We start from the raw sequence: 20,373 nt of genomic DNA on the forward strand, positions 1-20,373 counted from the left end.
TTTAAATTTAAATATATGAAGTCTATAGGTAAAATCTAATTGGCTGTTTTTGGCCCCACCCACTTTTCAAACTGTGCAAAGTTTGGGGGTCCTGACATTAAACTTGTGAGAATGGCAGCAGTTAAAATGTCCCCACTGAAAACAATGAAAGAAATGTGATTGGCTTTTTGCGGCCCCACCCACTTTTTCTAACCTTAAGTACGAAGTCACCCAGTTTGGGAACCCTGGCATCAAACCAACAAAATTCAACAGGTGAAACATGATTGGCTGTTGGAGGCTCCGCCCACTTTCCCAAAACTAAAACTGCAGTCGCCTAGTGACCAACTGTGAAAAGTTAGGGGACCCTGGTGTTAATAGTGTGAGAATGGCAGCAGGTTGAATTTGCCCATTGAAAGTCAATAGGTAAAATCTGATTGGTTGTTGGTGATTCCACCCACTTTTTCTAACCTTGAACCACAGTTACCTGGTGTCTAACTCTGCAAAGTTTGGGGACCCCGGGGTTATTACTGTGAGAATGGCAGCAGGTTGGATTTCCACCAAGTCAATAGGTAAAATCTAATTGGCTGTTCACAGCTCCGCCCACTTTTGGGCATCCAACAATCATCATATTTTCATTCAGGCTGACCCCATGACAATGTGATTCAAGTTTGGGGAGTGTAGCCTCAAAGCTGTAAGATTGACAGCAGTTTAAATTTTCCCATATAAGTCAATGGGTGAAATTTGATTGGTTGTTGTTGGCCCCTCCCACTTTGGGGTCATCCAACAAATGTCGCTGGTGACCACATTAATATGCTATTCAAGTTTGGACAGTGTAGCTTCAAAGCAGTAAGAGTGGCACCAGATTGAAAATCTTCCCTGTCAAAGTCAATGGAAAAATTGGGGGGTTCGGAGCGGCGCCACAAAATGACAGGGGGCGGGATCACTTAGAAAAGCACAAACAACCTGCTCTGCTATAGGGCGAAGAAGTGTGGAGAGTTTGGGTGTTGTACCCCCAAAACTGTAGGAAGAGTAGTGTTTAGAACATAGAGGGCGCTAAGAATAAGAAGAAAAAGCATAAGAATAAGCTGAATCGAAGAACAGTATGTTGGGTTGAAAAAACATGAGAATAATAATTTATCTTTAAAATATCTAAATTATATCTAAAGGTTCCAAGAGAAGGGAACCATAGGTTACTAATGTATAAGCATGAGTAAATTTTTTCAGTCACAGGGCACCATATATTAATTGGTATGTCAGGAGGTACCTAGCTAGTAATAAAGCTAGTGCCTGTGTCAGAATCCATGTTCCAATAAAGGCTTTTAAAGAAGATATTGTCCTGCTGGTGCTGTCTGCTGGTAAGATATTGGATTGGCGGATGACCATCGTGTGACAGATACAGATGCCCAGATACAATAGCCTCATATTTCAGTCTGCACTCATTCTAATTGGATGGCATAGAGGAGTTTTTCTAGTAAAACTTGTTCTCCTAGCATTGTTCTTTACTCATAAGCTTGAGGTGCGAGACAGCAGCATGGAGCAATAGAAACCCTGGTATTTGGTGGTACTGGACTCCATCAGATGCTTCCTGTGTAAGATACTAACCTCTACATCTAATTTAGTAATCAGATGGCAGATAGATATAGGAATTAATGTATACTGGAAAGTTGCAGTTACGTAGTCTTACATAAGGCATAAATAGTTTTGGGGATCACTTCAAAGGGGTTATTAATCTGCTTATCAGAACTCTAGGCCTGTGCCTACCACTGTCATTTTTAAATCATGGATGTGTGACAATATGCTTTCGAGATCCTGCAACTGAATGGATTATCTTTGATTTTGGTTTGGGGTTAAAAGTGTGAGCCCGGTCCCTGCCTCTGAAAAAACATATTACCTAGTAATATTATTAATAGACTGGCCAATCCATCAGACATCAAACACAAGCTTTGACCAGCCTATGAGACATAGCACTGTTTTTATGGGGGAAATTGGATTTTGACACAAAGCTTGTTAAAGGAGAAGGAAAGGCTAATAAAGAGTTAATTTCAAGCTGCAGGCATACCTTCAGTTGTCTCAATAGTGGCCTTAAGTCTCCCCATATTTCACCTGTTCAGATGATCAGAAGCTAAACAGGAAGAAAACATGCCCATAATGCCTCACTCCTGCACTGAGACCCAGACCAAGTGAACATGCTCAGTTAGTTTGACTATGAGTCAGCTTCCTGCTGATTGCCTCAGATCCTAAGGAGGGAGGGAGTTCTTAGCATTCTTGAGGGAGGGGGAGCAGGAGAGGGGAGAGATCAGAGAGCTGTGTGTCTCTGGCACATGAATTACAGACACAACAAATCTTTTGACAGAAAAGTCAGTGCAGCGTGCAGTGCTTATGGCTGTATTTACATAGACCTTTCTGATAAAGTTTACTTAGTTTTTACCTTTCTTTCTCCTTTAATGGTTGGAAAGGGGCTGGTATAATGTTTCCAGCTAATAGCAAATCCTAAGACAGTGATAGTATGGAATTCCTGTCCCATGCCTACAGCTCTTCACTAATTGCTGCAACACTAAGGGGCACATTCACTAAAATTCGTTTTTTTTCTGGGTATATGGCATATGGTATAATTTCAAAGTAACCATGATCATTTCTGAAGTTCAAAAATGTCTCGACAATGCTTTTATCGTTCGTAAGAAAATATCGCAATTGCGTTCTTAAAGTCACAATATTTTTGTGCCGAAAAGTTCATTAACGCCCCGAAAACCTTTCTGGGTTTGAAGCCTTTCATGTCTGGCTTTGGAAGCCTCTCATAGGATAGTCCCGAGGAAAGTGTAACCAAACTGTTAATGAATTCCGAAATGTTTGTATTCTTTGCGAAAAGTATGATTTTTTTCATGGAAATTTAATGAAAACTATGAGAAACTCCCGAAATGTTTTATATATTAGAAAAAATACAAAACTATCTCAAATTGTTTTGTAAATGGGCTCCTAAGGAGCCCATTTACTAAGCAATTATGAGATACAATAAAGTCAGATCAAGTTTAATTCAAATTTTTAACATGCCAAGTTCATATGACTTTCAAGGCCAGAAAAAAAAACGAATTTTAGAAAATGTGCCCCTAGTTGTACGATAGTGACTTCCTGGAAATGCATTGTAGGTCCCCCGAAGGATATCATCAGATACACAATACATGCTATCTGACCAAAATTTTCTAACCTTACAATCGACTAAATGACCGATCGCTATGGTACGACATGGTACTGATAATTTTATCAGCACAATTATTTGGAGTCAGACACGGTTTATAACAGTGATCCCCAACCAGTGGCTTGTGAGCCACATATTGCTCCCCAACCCTTTGGATGTTGCTCTCAGTGGCCTCAAAGCAGGTGCTCATTTTTGAATTTCTGGTTAGGAGGCAAGCTTTGGTTGCATAAAAAACAGGGGTAATTGCCAAACAGAGCCTTCTGTAGGCTGCCAGTTAACATAGGGGCTATTAAGTAGCCAATTATAGCTCTCATTGGCACCTCCAGGAACATTTTCCATGCTTGTGTTGCTTTTCAAAACTTTTTCCATATAAATGTGGCTCATGGGTATAAAAGGTTGGGGATCCCTGGTTTAGAAATTGCATGAAACTATGTTTCATAAGATTAGATTGGTGCTTGTGTGGGCAGTCATTGCATCTCTAATGTTTTTCCACACTTTCCTAGCAGCTACTACATATTTGTTTAAACCCTAAATTTTATTTGCAGCAATGTCAGTGTTTTCTTCAAAATATTACATGAAGCTGCTTCTGTTTCTATAATATTCGAATATTATTGTGATTTGCTTTAGTTTAGCCACAAGAACATTAGTGAGCATGGGTACTGTTGTTAGGGGATGGGGCTTGGCTATCAGTTGGCATTCCAGTTCATTCTAAGGGGGTTTAGCTGGGTTAAGGTGAGGGCTTTGTGTATTCACAATTCAAGTTATTCCACCATTATCTCAGCAGAGCTTGATTTGTGCATGGGGAATTATCATGCTGATAAGAAAAGCTATTTTCTGAGGTTGCTTATACAGTGAGTGATGTCTCAGTGTCACATCCTGCAAGCTTTCCAATGTGGACTTGCCAATTGTGTGGGACAGGCTGGCAAAAGTGTTATGGGTCACCATACCCGGTAGAAGTTGCCAGAGCCTTGGAACAGAAGATTATAGGGGAATGATACAAATGTCAGCTTGCATCATTCCAGAGTGTAGAAACATTGTTCTGAAATGAAAATCTCATGTAAGTATTAAGGTCCAGGATTTGATTCCAGCCAGGATACTGCCTGAGTAAAGCTAATTGATTTTTTTGTGCTCCATCTTCCTTCCACATTAGTTTTTGTTAGTTTCTGACAAACTGACCCAGATGGGGTGTGTGTATTAGTGAGTCACCGAGTCACTGAGTGGTGCAGTATAGCCTGAGATTTGTTAACCTATGAAGCACGTTGTACTTCAACAAATTACAAAAAATATAGGGGAGATGACTTGAAGCATATCCAATGGCAATAGATACTACTGTCCCAAAGTTATTTTAAAGACAACTTAAATAAACACTTATGTGCGTGGCTGCCAGATGAACAAAAAGTATTAGGCAGTTGGAAGGAGATCATAAAAATCAAATGTCCCACAGAAAGTAAAGAATGATAATTTAAAACATCTTTCAAAATAGAAAACACCAAAAACACAATATACTTCTTAGACTTATATAATTCTTAAAGAGTGTCAGATTTACCAGACATACAATATAACCCCCTGATACCAGTAAGCTCTATTAAGCAAAGCCCTCTATACCTCCTCTTATTGGTCAGTATTTGTGTATAATGTGAATGTTTGTTGTGTACACTTGTGTTGTACAGCACTGAGAAACATGTTGTTTAATAAATACTGTTCGTTAATTAATAATAATAATAATGAGCCAGCCATTGGCAATGAACTAATGACAAACTTCATGGTCTGTCAGGTGTGAAAGGTTCTAAACTGGATTAACCCTTTCACCGCCAAAATAATTTGACACTTTATTCATGTTTACTGCCGGATAGATCTCTCACATTTTAGAGGCTTTTCCTGGGGGGCATATCAAGATATAGCCTTCTAAACACCTAAATGAAAAAAATATAATCTTTTTTTAGCATATAGAGAGATATATATGAGAAACATTTTATGTGAAGCAACACAACTGATTTGAAAAGCCTTATGTATCCTAAATGCACCAATACAATTTACAGGATCTGATCTCCCACAGGTCATTAGGTGCCTGAAATACATGAATGCCAAGGATCTACTGAACTGTTTGATTCCCAATTTGCACCAACTTACCCAATTATGTGGCATGTAGAGGCCTTAAAATGAAAACAGTGCATATGAACTATCATGTCTATAATAAATATGGCAAAATCAATATTTTTACAGTATTTAAGACAGAATAAAGCGAAAAAAATATAACTTCACCCCTGAAAGTCACATATTTCTGGAAAGCAAACAAAAGGAATTCTGGGAATGAATTCCAAACTCTTAAAAAATTCCTTTTGTTTGCTTTTGTCTGTATGAGGCAGTCTCCTCAACCTTATTTATATATTTCTGGAAAGAACACATTCTGCCAAATTCAAAATGGTTAAAAAGAATTCTACTTCTAACTACCACAAAGCTTTGCTAAAGTTAGCATTTTTTTTCTTAAAAATTGTCTTAAAGCTTCATTTTACAGCATCCTATCTCCCACATATTCTTATGTACCAAAATTAAACATCATAAAAATAAATGGCAGGGGTCTACATAACAGCACTGTGCCCAATGTACATACAGTAAGTTTAATACATGTGAACTTTCATGGTTAACACTTTTGCAAAATAAGCACCCTGAATAAGCACACCAAAGAGTATGTGGACCACTAAACTATATATTTTTGAAAAGAACACATTCTGCCGAATGAATAATGGGTAAGAAAAAGTATTTCTACTCCCAACTTCCAGGCTACAAATTGCAGTTTTATAAAGCTTCTGAAAATTGTCTCAAAGTTTCTAGCATCATTTGCCCCATGTACTTTAATGTGATGATCAGACATCCTAAATATGAACACTAGTGGTCTACTGAACAAAATTTTCACGGGCAATAACGAGAAATCAAAAACAATAATGCATGCAATATAATGACTAAAATTCAAGTAAAACTAATTAAAGCAATGATTTTTTTTCTCCTACTGAGATCAGTGGTCAAAATCACATTCTCAGCCATTCATGTGCTATGAAGGCTATAACAAATTACAGCAGGATATCTTTTAGGTTAGTGCCACTATACAAAGTGTGTTCTGTGTCTGATGTGGGGTGAACTAGTCAGGGTATCATAAAATATTCAAGGGAAGCTGGTTGTGTCAGACCTTACCTTACTTATCAGCCCCTCAACAAGAACTCTAGTCATTAACTGAAATAGGTAAGGCTGAATCCGTATGCAGCAGAAAGGCTTTTCTGGGTACAGCAAACAAATAAAGTTTGTATGCAATTCTGAAAATAAAGGGCAGTGCTGCAAAAAACTATGTACTTTAGTTTGGAAAAATTTATACTATTGTGAGTGCAAATAATTAAGACCTGTATGCCCAAAAACATAACACATGGTATAAATTAATTTAAACCACCACATAACTAAAAACTTCAAGCTCAAATTAATTATGTTTAATAAGAATTTGTTAATTCTAATTATTGTGGCATAGACAAAAAGCTTAAGGCAAATCCATGTACAATGATTTATATACTTCCCAATATTATTATGGGCACTTTTCTTTCATAATTACTTTGCGTAGTTCAGCAATATCGCATTAGAGTTAATCTTCTGCAAATGCTCTGTGTACTCTTTGTTGACTGGGCCTCCCTTAGCAGTGTTTGCCTTCAAGATGACAGGCAGTGGAGTGGGTCTGCTCCTGCAACTGTAGAATGGTGCTATTGCATGTGTTTACTATATTCAGTGTTATATCTGTTTACCTAACCAGCCATTCTGAGCTCAATTCACATGAAGTAGTTTGCACAGTTCAGAAATGCCTTTATATTACAGCACATCCTCTGGGAATACTCTAATCATGCTGGGTTTCTCTTCTTCTTTCCCATGATTAAAATAACCTTGCACAACCATGACTGGGTACAGAAGATAAGCTGTCATAAAAAGGTATCAATGAACTATACAGAATCCATGGAAAGACCTAGCCTCTTACCAATGGTTGTATTCACTATGACAGGCAATGGGTCTGCAACTGTAACATGGCCCTGTCTAGAAGCTCACATTCATCCAGCCATTAAATATACACTGATATACACTAGCAGTCTGCAAATCTGTCATAATGCATGGTAACCAATACAATTTTGCTTTCAGTAACCTTGCTGCAGCTGGCAGAATATAAACTATTATATAGTCACTGTCGAATTGCAGATTTTCCCAGTCTTAATAAAGACAGACTCTGGGCCCGATTCACTAAAGTCCGAAATAAGGAGTGCTATTTATAGCATGCGTTAAAAATCTTATCACTTCTTATTTTTCGCTCGATTCACTAAAAGGACACTTGTCATAATTAAGAAGCAATGTTCTTGGCGTTATTTATCTTACGATGACATATTTTAATGAAAAAAGCTATGCGATAAGCGTTATAGGGGCCGATTCACTAAAGGTCAATAACGCTTATCGCATAGTTTTTTTCATTAAAATATGTCATCGTAAGATAAATAACTCCAAGAACATCGCTTCTTAATTATGACAAGTGAATCGAGCGAAAAATAAGAAGTGATAAGATTTTTAACGCATGCTATAAATAGCACTCCTTATTTCGGACTTTAGTGAATCGGCCCCTCTTTGTTCTATTTCTTGTTCTTTTGCGGTCTCCCTTTTAGTCATAATTCCACCACCCCTGTATTTACTATTAGTAATTTTCTGTGCTTTTTATAAGTTTATGTGGTAGCTAATGCTAAAAAAAGGTAACTGTTAAAACTGACCTGCTTCTGAACTCAGCATTAGGATACAGATAAGCAATCATGTAAGTAGCAATGAATTATGGAGGATGGAGGTAGTGGGCATCCTTAGTGCGAGACAGGGTTCCAAGGTTGATGAATTTTGCTGCAAAACCCTTGCACCATGCTGGAGAGTCAAAAGAATAGAGGCAGATGGACAAAATGGCTATATAAGCTATTTAGATCTTGAACATACATTCTATAGCATTCAGTTCACGGCAAAAGCATGATATCAATTTTATATTTACGGTTGACATTACTTTTTAATTTTCTTTATATATAAAAATGGGAGAGTGCAGAGGATCTCTTTAGTCCATGTAAATTACGTGACCAAACTTTCATTTTACATCCATCTTATGTATCGAAAATGTAGTTGTGGACACAGGGTCTGCTACTAAAGGGATGTTTATCTAGGTTTCTGATATACCATATAGAACAAAGTACATATCTGTTTTGGTTATTTAGGCTCAGTACAGAGTGTTAAAGATACCAGGCCTGTCTTTGTTCATATAGCTATATACATGTATGTGTATATATACATATAGTATTTACCACATGCATAAATCTAGGACATATCGGACATCTTAGTATTATTTTATTAACAAAATTAGAATCATTACATAAAAATACTATACATAATATTATTTTACAAAACAGTTCTGTTATGGTTACAACTTAACACAACTTTTAAGAAAGTCAGATGGCTCTGTGTCCCATGTAGGTCCTGTGTAAGTGATCCACTTCATGTTTCCACATACGGCTATGCACTGGATTGTCTGATAAATCAGTAATTTTCACTGCACGCAAAATAGGCTCAGGACTGGAGGACAACACAACACCCATTACCATTACATACTTTCCTAAAACGTAAATATAGATAAAACATTTTTAGGAGCATTCATTAAAAAAAAGAAAACTAATTTGAATACATTACTAGTTACTTTCTGACAAACATTAAAAGGGCTCATTGATATCCTCAAGTGCAGTGAGAAAAGTGCAATTTTGAGTACAATCAGCACTTATTTTTCCCCAAAATGCAAGGTTTCAGTGGCACTGTGGTCACAAGGGAGCAATGTCCTTTGTGCAATTGTGCTGCAGCTTATACAATTGTGTGCGATTCCCCAAAAACGCAATTGCACATACAGTGAATCCCAAATTGGACACAACTATGCTAAAGTCTGCCTGGCGTCATTTCTCGTGTGCTGTTCCTAGAAACACTCGGCACAAAGGAAACCCTGGAGCTGCAACATGATCAGAAGGTGACAGTAGCTCCAGGGTTCAAGACACAGCAGCCTTTGATTTGGATCAGAAGGCAGGAAGGCCTAAGTGGCAGAGAACGCAACTAAATCGAAATGGCAAAGAGCACACCTTGATGTAAGTACCTTTAGAAAGAGTGTTTTTACAAATGACTGTTGGATTTGCCCTCCCACATGCTGGTCCCAGTTGGTCTTATGTAATATTCTTCCCCTGAGTCAATGAACGGATCATAATGCAGGCTATGTAAACCTGTTGTTAAAAATCTGCATCAGTGGTCTGATGCAATTATTGAAAATTATTGCACCAGGACCAAGTTCTACTCTTGTGGCATTTCTGTGAGGTATGTATTACTATACAGGTATAGGGCCTGTTATCCAGAATGCTCGGGACCTGGGGATTTCCATTTAGTTCAGAAGGTCCGAGTTGGCAGCTTATGTGACATACTATTTTGTCACCCCCATACAAGAAATACCTTGCTATTGTGCACTACAGAAATCATCACTGATATAAACTGCAAATTACAAAAAAATTAATTGCCAGGAATTTTGGACAATTACATACCAACAGCAATATCAACTATGCTCAATCACCAGGAATTTTGCCTGCTTTAATGGAGGTGACAAAATGTTCTGTGTCATTTCCCTAAGTACTTCACTGCCCAACAAGATAAAACTTAAAATAATCTTTTATCAGAAAGATCCATTAACATTTTATAACGGAGTGAGATATTTGCGACTGATTTAGTAAAAGGGGTCTGTCTGTTATTGCGCAAATACACACTTGAGAGCTTTCTGGCTGAAATGTAGTATTTCCAACGTTCACCCCGATACAGGGCAGTAGCTGACCACTCAAGGATAAAACACCATGGGGCCAATTCACTAAAGGTCGATAAAAATTTTATCACTTCTTATTTTTTACGACTTAACACTCGATTCACTAAAAGGATACTTGCGAAAATTAAGAAGTGATGTTCTTGGTGTTATTTATCTCGCGATGACCGATTTTCAAGTGGTATTTTCCACACATGCGATATTAGCGTCAGTATACCGCACGTAACCATTACTTTCTAAAAACTACCGTTTTGAAAATTACCATTTCCCTGAAAACTGGAGAATGTATCACTCTAGGACGATCACATACTTGAAAAAATTTGCCTGCAAAGTCCAGCTTGTCACCACAGACAATCACCAGCTGCAATTTTGTATAGTAACTCCTACTCCTGGGAGGCGTTAAGTTTCACAGTAATTATCACCACATTTTATGCTTTTAACGCTTCTTATGCGTTTGTGAATCAGGAGTTAGTATTATCTCTATGCAATAATTACCTCAATGCGTTATTTAGCGCATGCAAAATGACTTTGATGAATAGGTACTTATTTATCGCATGCTTTTTAACGCAAAAAACCATACGATAAGCGTTATCGACCTTTAGTGAATCGGCCCCCATTAGCCTAACAGCAATAGCACATGTAGGACAAAAATTACAGCAATACATGCTTTTTTAGTTTGTAATTGCATGCATGAGCTTGCTCTGCTCCCTTTATCTCAAAATGAATGTAGGCACTTTTGACCGTTTTGTTTTCTGCCCAGACCTATAAAATGCTTATGCCCGGCCTTGATGTCCCCGTACCAGCTATCCTCCCCAAAGTAAGAGCCATACCTATCTCAAGGCAGTGCTTTCCCTTGGGCACCTTGTCTGCCCCACATACTGTGAATGTGTGAGTGGTGTCATTCAGACGGAGGGTGGTGCCCCGATCTGGCCGCACTTGGATTACGGTGCCCTGCATCCACACCAGACTTACATCCAACTGACCACCGCCTCCACTGGGGTCCTTTTCCAACCAGAAGGATGGCGTAGGGCCCGCTCGCCTTGTACACTCCCTCAGTTTTCCGGCTAACATCTTCACGGGCGGAGAACTAAACTGAAATCCACCAACTGAACTTGTCTCTCCATGAGCAGCCATTTCTGTTCGCCTGTTTTGGTAGCTTTAAAGGAATAGTTCAGGGTAAATTTAACAGCAGGTAGAAGTAAAGACTGCACTGAATAAAGACTTTTTTCAATATAGTTAATAAGGCAAATATGTAAGATAAACAGTCTAAAGTAAATTGGGCTATATAAAGTAAACCACAGGTTCTTGCCTTGATTAGCTGTGGCATACAGTTCAGCCGCCGACATGGGACCAAACATAGGCAGAGGGTGACTTTTTTGTTTGGGGAGGCTAAAGATGGGCCATACATAGAGTGACCTAACGTGGATTCACTGCTGGTGTAAAATATTTACCTCTCATCTACCTCTTGCGGTTCCCACTGACTTCCAGGGATACTGCACAAAAGTGCAGATGGGAGTGCTTTTTTTACCCTAAAATGCTTAGGATGTAAAAGTATTCATACATGCACTTCCAGGGCCGGATTTAACTTTTCGGCGCCCCGAGGCCGCCCCCGCCCCCCCCCACCAATAGTGCGCATGCGCAATCACACATTTAAACTCCCATACGGAGCAGTGGGGAGAGGTCCCGACTGCTCCGTATGGGAGCCAAATTTAAAAAATTCTGTTGCGGCGGGGCGGCATGCCACCCCTAAACTTGTGCCGCCCTAGGCCCAGGCCTTTGTGGCCTTTCCACAAATCCGGGCCTGTGCACTTCTGTGAGGGGTTCTCCATTCATTTGTGTTTGTGATCAGTTATCTTAAAGGGTTAGTTCACCTTTACATTAACTATTAATGTGATGTAGACATTGATAATCTGATACAATTTGTCCTCTATTTTTATTTGTAGTGGTATTTTAGTTATTTAGCTTTTTATTCACCAGCTCTCCATTTGGTATTTCAGCAGCTACCTGGTTGCTAGGGTCCTATTTACCCTAGCAACCAGGCAGTGGTTTAAACGAGAGATGAGAATATGAATAGTTAAGGGGCCTGCATGGAAAAATAAGTAATAAAAAGTAACAATAATAATAAAATTGTAGCCTCGCAGAGGCTTTTTGGCTGCTGGTGTCAGTGAAAAAGTCAACTATTCAAGTACTATAAAAAAAAAAATGAATTAGGAAGACCAATTGCAAAGTTGCTAGAAATAAGCCATTCTATAACATACTAAAAGTTAACTTAAAAGCGAACCCGCCCCCTTTAGATGTGTTTAAGTTATTCATCCTAGGCACATTATATACAGTGAGACGCAGGCTCTGGCACTATAACACTGGCACTGATACACAACATTGGCTCCATTGTAACTAACTAGAAATGAACAAAATAATGACAAAAGTAAAAAAAAAAAATAGTAAGTGCAAAAAAACAACAACAACAAATATATAAAACCAAATAAAATACCTAAATTACCATCCATCTGTTAGGATAATTGATAGGAATATTATATAGAAGTACTAGTATAGTACCTGTGGGATGAAATTTGCAGCAAACGTTCTGAGTTCGTGAGGTTCTTAGGTAAAATTAACAGCCTGCAGATTCTTCTTTTCAATCTTCCTTTCTGCAGTGCTTTCAGTTTGTAATTTCTCCCGATCCCTGTCTGCATCTGTGCCTTGATTGGTCAATTTTACCGTTTGTCAAGAATATTGTGCTCTGATTGGAGAATCCGTAAGCAGAACTATCCAATCAGAGCACAGCTGATATCGCAGACCCGGAGCTTGCAGGAACACAAGAAGATACCTAGCTTCCCGCCCTTGTCACTGCCTGTGTAGAGAGCAGCTCTCTAGGGGATTGTGCTGTCATGCAACTGCTGTGAGATCGAGGCAGGAGGCGGGTTTTACAGGAGAATCCTTAGAGTTTCCACCAACAGTTTTAAAAGTTCATGTCTTTGTGTGGAGTAAGGTAGGAACATATATACAGGGTATATATAATCATATCAACTTCTGTTCCCAAAAGTGATAATGTGAAATTGTATAAAGCATGCAATGACTCTCCATTGCTTGCTACACACATTTATACGAGATATATATATATATATATATATATATATATATATATATATAAAATATCTCTCTCTCTCTTTCACAAGGCAATAATTAAATCCTAAAAAAAGAAAGATTTTCTGTGGAAATCTAATTTATTCAGGGAAAGTACTATTTTCATTTTACAAGGTGGAGTTTGGCATAGCCTAGAGCAGTGGTCCCCAACCTTTCTTGCAGCAGGGACCGGCGTCAAGCACAAAAAAATTCACTCGCACCTTTATACGCGCGACGCGTTCTTACGCTGCATTTTTATCCACGCTGTGCGTTCCTCACCTGGTGAATTCATTTAATTTGTTGTGAATATGCTGTGTACGGGAAGCGCCGCTTGAAGAAAGGCGCGTATAAAAGCATTGCGCTTATAAAGACGTGACGCTTGTCTACGCGCCTTTCTTCGGGCAGCGCTTTGCGTACACAGCATATTCACAGAGGCGGCCCGGCGGTTGGGGACCCCTGGGGTAGTTCTGGATAGTTCTGCTTACGGATTCTCCGAAAAGCGGCCGAATGCGTTTTTTTCGCAATGATCGGTATTTTGCGATTTTTTCGTAAATTGTCGCGACTTTTTCATAGCCGTTACGACTTTTTCGTAGAGTTACGACTTGCACGAATTTTTGGGACTTTTTCGTAGCTGCCGCGCCGAGTACGAAAGTTTCGGATTCATTCAAGCTTCAGTATGGTGACTTTTCTTGGGCCAGGTTGGAGCTGCAGGGTGCCATTGAGTCCTATGGGAGGCTTCCAAAATCATACAAAGTCTGAAAGTTTTGCCCGCCGTTTACGAGCGCTCAATACGAAAAAGTCGCGACAATATACGAGCAAATCGTAACGGCTACGAAAAAGTCGCAACAATTCGCGCAAGTCGTAACGGCTACAAAAAAGTCGCGACAATTTACGAAAAAGTCGTAACGGCGACAAAAAAATTGCAAAAAATACGAAAAAGTCGCAAAATGTTCGTTTCCAATCCAAATTTTTCCCATTCGGATTCGTGGATTAGTAAATCAGCCCCTTAGAGTTCTAAACCCTTATGATCAAAAAAGTTTTTTGGTTTTTCTTTAATATTTTAAACATGGGCGAAAAAATTTGCAGTGCCACAGTAAAATTTGCTGTGCGTCACTTCCTTTGACGCATGTGTTAAAAAATCTATGAATGTGTCAAAAGCCTGCATCAAAGGAAGCGGCTGTGGCACTTAAAATTTTTCCGCCGTGCAAATCATTTTAACTTTCTTTGTTGATTAAGTCAGGAGTGGAATTATTTTTTACAGGTATGCAGGTAATTTTCCCTTTAACAGTTTATTCTTTTTTGTAAACCTGGTCCTTTAAGTACTTAATGGTAACTTCTGAATAATTACTATCAGGGGTGGGCCAAGCCAACCGGGCACCCTAGGAAACTCGCCCCTGCACCCTCCCTACCCCCACCTTCGCGTGTGCTTTGGCGCTCATGTGTAGTTCCAGGGGGGGCTGGGGAAGAGATGCAGTGCGATGGGTCATTGCCCCCACCACGTAATGTCAAGCGGTGGGGGCAATGACAAAAAAACTGCAGACTAGGGGTAGGCAGGAGAGAGGCTCCTGCCTGGAACCCCCCAATCATTGTGCCCCAGGCTGCTGCTTCTTGTGCCTCCCCCTAGTCCCGGGCCTGGTTACTATTTACTAACTTGTTGGCAGCAAAATGGTCTAAACATTTGCTTTTGATGTCAAAGGTAGTGAGTTTAGTCCCCCTTATTCCTCAAGTTTTACTAAATTCTCTAATTGGTTTTGGAATTTTTTTGCACATATTAAACAGCTGAGGAATGAAGATATAGTAGAATCATCAAATTGTTGCTTATTTAAGAGTGGAATTTATTTGGACCAATTGTGAAAATCACTAGAGTTACTGTGGTAAATTCATGGTGCAACTGTGTCATTTCATCATTATTTGCTTTAATGTAAGATGCTTGGGCTTAATGTGTCATAAAATGTAAAGTTTCAGGCGCAAAGGGGCATTGAGTCTGCAGCCAGGCCAAGACAATGCTTCCAGGTGCAGTGCCAGCTTAGGAGCTGATTCTCAACCTGCATTTTCTGCAGGGAGAGAATCGGCCCTGTGTGGCAGTAGACTAACTAAAGAGACAGCAGACCCTGCAGCCTCAAGGGGGTCTGGAAATGATTTTAGTGTTGTGTTATCTTGCCGCATTTAAATAAACTATATTGCGGTTGGCTTATCACTCACCCCGACACTTAGGCTAGTGTTACATGGGGATTATTCTCAGGCTGACAATCAGCCCCTATGCTGGCACCAGTCTCCTGCCTTGCCTGCATCTGTAAGCATTATCTCCAACCAAGTGCAGACAGGCAGACGCAGAGAACAACAGCTAGAAATGCAAAGTCTCACATTTTTTGGCTGATATCTGCCACGTCTGCATGCACCCAGGCCAAGACAATGCCTCTGGGTGCAGGCATGGTAACAGGTTGGTGCCAGCATAGGGGCTGACTCTCTCAGCCTGTCTTTTCTGCAGGCCAATAATCAGCCCAGTGTGGCGCTAGCCAAGGGCCAGCTAATGTTTGAGAGGGGGTCGGGGGGGGCGCATTGCTAGTGTAGAGAGCACAGTTGCGCTCTCTGCACTAACAGAGTCTTTAAAATTCACTGTGCACAGCTGCACATCATTAGTTATATATAGGGTAGTCTGCTTCCTAGCACAGTCTTACCACCTCATGTCCAACAACCAATCATCAATGTCCCACATCACCAGAAGTTCCTCTCTTCTAGCTCACACCACAACACCTGATTCTCTGCAGGTAAAAATGATTATTGCAGTTTTTTATAGCATAGCTTGAGAGTTGCATGTGGGATTATTTTGAGGGCAGTTACTGTTACCTTTATTTTATTATGTGTACATGACTTTTATATTTACTAAACATTATTGTTAAATTATTCCCAAACAGCTGATGTTAAGGAGTCGAGCTATTAAAAAAACAGGTGTAATTCTACTCCGGATGTGGAACCAATAGCATCCAGTCAGATATGGACTCCAGACTGTCCGTCACATTTAGCTGTGTACATATAAGCAGGTAATCATGGCCAATTCTGGCAACTTTTATCCAAGCAACCTAACACCTGCCTATGTGTAATGCTCTAAAGAACCTAAGTTGAATGAAATCAGTGCAGAATTATTTATATTAAATGTTCTGTTCGGTTTGTGTATAAGCCTGAAATGACCTTTTCAGTGGCTACTGATATAAACAATGCGTTTTAGGATTTAATGGAAGAACACAGTGCTTGCACTACAAATCTTTTATAGCTATGACGCTTCATTTTGCAGATGACCTGATTGTACCTCTTTCTTAGCAGTTGTTATTTTTTTAAAAAAATCAGAATAAAGAACCTGGCTTAGGATAAAAAGAGCTGGACATGGATCTTTGCTTTATAATTTTACTTTAGAAATAAAATTCCAAATAGTTTAAATGCCAAAAAATATAATTTTGTTCTGCACAGCCAAGAAACAGTGAGCTCCAATTATTTTCCAAAGCAACTGAATAACATGGTAATAGTGATTACAGTTTTGAACCAATTTCAAAGGAACAGTAAAAGGAGTTTTCGGCACTAAAAATATTACTTTACAAAACTGGCTAAATGTGTGCATGCATTTCATTTCAGTGGTCAGTTATCATACAGACGATGAACTGGAGCCTTCTTTTAAAGGAGAAGGAAAGTGTAAATTACTTGGGATGCCAAATGACATTGTAATCACTTACCCGGTACCCCGTGCCAATGCTCCTCTTAGCAGAAGATTGCGCCTGCTCACAATTCTTTTTAGTGAGCACCATGGAGCGACCCTGTTCTTCCACTTTGTTCTTTAGTGTCCATGGGGCTGACACATGCACAGTAGAGTGGAGAAATTGGCCATTTTGTTAAAGTTCAGCTATTTACTCCATCTCACATGAACACCCGCATGAAGAAACAGGAGGGGGATCGCTCTGTGGTGCTCATACAGAAGAACCCCAATGCCATGCTTTTTTTCCACTAACAGGTGCACCAGTCAAGGGTTTCAGGTAGGTAATTACAATTAGTGGAAATAGCACAATAAATGCACAATTCAGCATTTCCCCTTTCTTGGTGGTAAGGTAAAGGAACTTTCTAAGTAGAAGAAGTAGCTTTCAAAGTGACCATAAGTAAGGCTTGAGAAAATTTTGGCTCAGGTAATTACAGTCACTTGGGGGGTTCCTAAAATTTTGCACCCCCAAGTGAATTACACTTTCTTTCTCTTTTAATGTTTACTAGAAGAGCAGTAACTTAAATAGCCTGGTCCTATTCTCTAAGCATTTCCACAAGGAGTCAGTCTTCTAAGTAGTTGAAGCGGATGTTGAAGTGGTTTTGGTACTCTGCTCTTGCATAAAAATCCTTGAATGCTTGGGAGTTGTGGGTTAGTGGTAGACCAGCTATTTGAGTAGCTAAGGCTCAGACTAAGAGTAAGAAAGGGTCCAGTGAACTAGCACCTTGCCAGACAGGGACCCAAAGAATAAGTAACCTTGGACTAGATAGGCCTTAGAATCTGACACAAAGCTGACCCCTTGCCTGAAATCTGTATTGTCATCCTTTGTCACCAACCAGAGCCGGTATTAAGTCTGCCTCCCTGTGAGAATAAAGTGTGTTTGTTGAGTTCACTGCAATTGTGTGACGATTCCTACTTCTTTCAGCAAAGGCCCTGCATTTAATTGTGACAACAGTTTTGGACTGCTCCATATCAAGCAGTTAAGTAGCATGCAGTGTTGTTTGCAGTGATTTGCCCTTTAACTACTGCCAACTATTTCTGCCAACTAAATTGCAAAACTATAAATTCCATGCAGGATGCTGCCACTTTGCAGAGTGATTTGACAAAATTGGAAAACATGGCAGCAAAATGGAAAATAAGGGTTAATGTTGAATTGTGCAAAGTAATGCTCTTTGGTAGAAATAATATAAACATAAATTATACGCTGAATGATAGTGTGTTGGGGGTATTCTTAATTGAGAAGAATCTGGGGATTTTTTTGATAACAAGTTGTCTAATTCCAGGCAGTGTCATTCTGTGGCTGCTAAAGCAAATACAGTGCTGTCTTGCATGAAAAGGGCATTGACTCAAGTTTTGGTCTTTAATAAGAATATTAATGAGCTGGAGAGAGTGCAGAGATGTGCAACTAAACTGGTAAAGGGGATGGAAGATTTAAACTATGTCACAGTTGGGGTTGTTTTCTCAGGAAAAAAAGCGCTTGTGAGGGGACATGATTACTCTATTCAGGTACATTAAAGCGGATTATATGCAGATGGGGGATGTTCTTTTTTCCCATATAAGCAATCAGCGCACCAGAGCTCACCCCTTTAGATAACAGGAACAGAACTTTCAGTTGAAGCAGCGTAGGTGGTTTTTTACAGTGAGGGCAGTGAGGTTGTGGAATGCCCTGTCGGGGGATGTTGCACTGGCAGATTCTGTTAATGCCTTTAAGAGGGGCCTGGATGAGTTCTTGAACAAGCATAGTATCCAAGGCTATTGTGACGCTAAAATCTACAGTTAGTACAGGTATCGGAACCCTTATCCGGAAACCCGTTATCCAGAAAGCTCAGAATTACGGAATGCCCGTCTCCCATAGACTCCATTTTAATCAAATAATTCAGAATTTTAAAACTGATTTTCCTTTTTTCCTTTTTCTATGTGGAAATAAAACAGAACCTTGTAACTAAGATATAATTAATCCTTATTGGATGCAAAACAATCCTATTGGGTTTAATTAATGTTTTATTGATTTTTTAGTAGACTTAAGGCATTGAGATCCAAATTCCGGAAAGACCCCTTATCCGGAATACCCTTGGTCCCGAGCATTCTGGATAATGGGTCCTATACCTGTATTGATATTAGTATATAAAAGGTTTATATATGTGAATGTGTACAGAGGTCAGTATAGGTTTGCGTGTGCTGGATTCACTTGGAAAGCTTGAACTTGATGGATTCTGTTTTTTTTTTCAACGCTATGTAACTATATATAACTACTAACTATAGTATTACCATGGAAAATTATCACACCTTGAAAGAGGCGAACTGTAATAACAGGTGTCATAAACCACCACATCCTACAGTAAATTTGGCCTTTTGTGTCTCCTAGGACAATTACATCTGGTAGCACCAGGGGTAATTTATAAAGGGGGCAACAAGATTTACTGCTGTATTCCTTGAGGCTCAACAAATGAGTTGCTAAATCTATAGCTGACTTGGGCAGATAAGTAGCGTGTGAATTGCCCCAGTTAGCATACACACACAGAGCAGTGTAACAAGCACCTGCTTAGCTTAGCAACATGACCATAGCAGCAACTAATTTGTTTTTATTGTACTTTTCATATTAATAAAGAATGCGGAATGGGTCACTAAGAAATGTTGTGGCATAAAATTGTAAATAAGATTTACGTTTTTCCATCCATTTCTATGCCAGCACATAAATCACAATTGGCATAAAATAATAAAAAATTACTTGCTTGCACTCTAATGATATACTTCCCATTGACTTATATGATATCTCAGTAGGTCTTGGGTAGTAAGATTTTAATTTACAAGTTTTATTTAATGAATCTGAAAATGGATCACAATTTTTTTTCATTTAAAGGAGAAGGAAAGGCAAAGTCACTTTGCCTCAAGGGTTTAGATGCTGGGGAATTTTCAGTTCAGTTGCATTAGACTTAGTTCTACTAGATACTGTATATCATGACCTGCATGAATGAGAATCTTTATAGACACTCTGACAAAAGAACCTGGCTGCCTGGGTAATCAATATAAGTCAATAAAAAGTACAATATTCAAAAGGAAAAAAGCAAATTATATAAGAGACATACATAGGGTACTACACAAGAAGGAAAGAACAAACTCTATTATTTTAAATATTTGCTGTATTGATTTTGACATCCTGTAATATCTGTTCCTGCCCTTGTCCCTGTAGTCTGAGTCCCTGTTATTGACCTTGGCCTATCTGGATTCTTCAAATATAGATAGAAGTCCTGTCGTAGCTCCCAGTGTATTCAGTAAGTACTCCTCAACAGGTAGCAGTCCCCTTGTTGGCTGTATACATTTCAAATTTAAATTTAAGAAACCTAGAGAGTACACATGTTCTCAGTGAAGCAGTGAAGGTTTATTGAGACATCACAGCACTGCATGTTTCGGCTTAACAGCCTTCCTCAGGTGCATACATGAGTGATAATAGCA

General features: G+C 39.2%; 2 protein-coding genes across 4 annotated transcripts in view; one reads left to right on the forward strand and one right to left on the reverse strand.

The window, feature by feature from the left end:
• Nucleotides 1-8,545: 8,545 nt before the first annotated feature.
• On the reverse strand, nucleotides 8,546-12,767 carry rmi2 (RecQ mediated genome instability 2). Of its 2 annotated transcripts, none has more exons than XM_012971422.3 (3): nucleotides 12,612-12,767; nucleotides 11,028-11,211; nucleotides 8,546-8,828 (listed from the first exon to the last, which is right to left on the reverse strand). In XM_012971422.3, exons 1-3 carry the CDS (start codon nucleotides 12,746-12,748, stop codon nucleotides 8,817-8,819), a joined length of 333 nt encoding a protein of 110 aa, XP_012826876.1. In that variant the 5' UTR covers nucleotides 12,749-12,767; the 3' UTR covers nucleotides 8,546-8,816. The 2 variants fall into 2 exon arrangements, with proteins under 2 accessions (XP_012826876.1, XP_004918006.2); XM_004917949.4 differs by having other exon boundaries at nucleotides 10,886-11,211; nucleotides 12,612-12,763.
• Nucleotides 12,768-12,912: 145 nt separating this feature from the next.
• socs1 (suppressor of cytokine signaling 1) overlaps nucleotides 12,913-20,373 on the forward strand; it is a 77,335-nt gene continuing 69,874 nt past the window's right edge. Inside the window, exons 1-2 of one of the 2 annotated variants that reach the window (XM_018097094.2) lie at nucleotides 12,913-13,044; nucleotides 16,094-16,219. The gene's annotated coding sequence lies outside the window, so the exon portion shown is untranslated. The remainder of the gene's footprint in view (nucleotides 13,045-16,093; nucleotides 16,220-20,373) is intronic. The other variant, XM_018097096.2, reaches the window with a different exon arrangement.

Source organism: Xenopus tropicalis, chromosome 9 (assembly GCF_000004195.4).
Source record: "Xenopus tropicalis strain Nigerian chromosome 9, UCB_Xtro_10.0, whole genome shotgun sequence".
NCBI classification, from domain to species: Eukaryota; Metazoa; Chordata; class Amphibia; order Anura; family Pipidae; genus Xenopus; species Xenopus tropicalis.

Bases quoted from the DNA above. Each gene is read 5' to 3' on its own strand.
- rmi2 (XM_004917949.4), bottom strand. From the start codon at position 12,748: ATGCAGACAGGGATCGGGAGAAATTACAAACTGAAAGCACTGCAGAAA. The intron at 11,212-12,611 runs GTACTATACTAG...ATTCCTTTAAAG, and splicing joins CTGCAAATTTCATCCCACAG to CTACCAAAACAGGCGAACAG. The intron at 8,829-10,885 runs GTATGGCTCTTA...TTTACGTTTTAG, and splicing joins AAAGCACTGCCTTGAGATAG to GAAAGTATGTAATGGTAATG.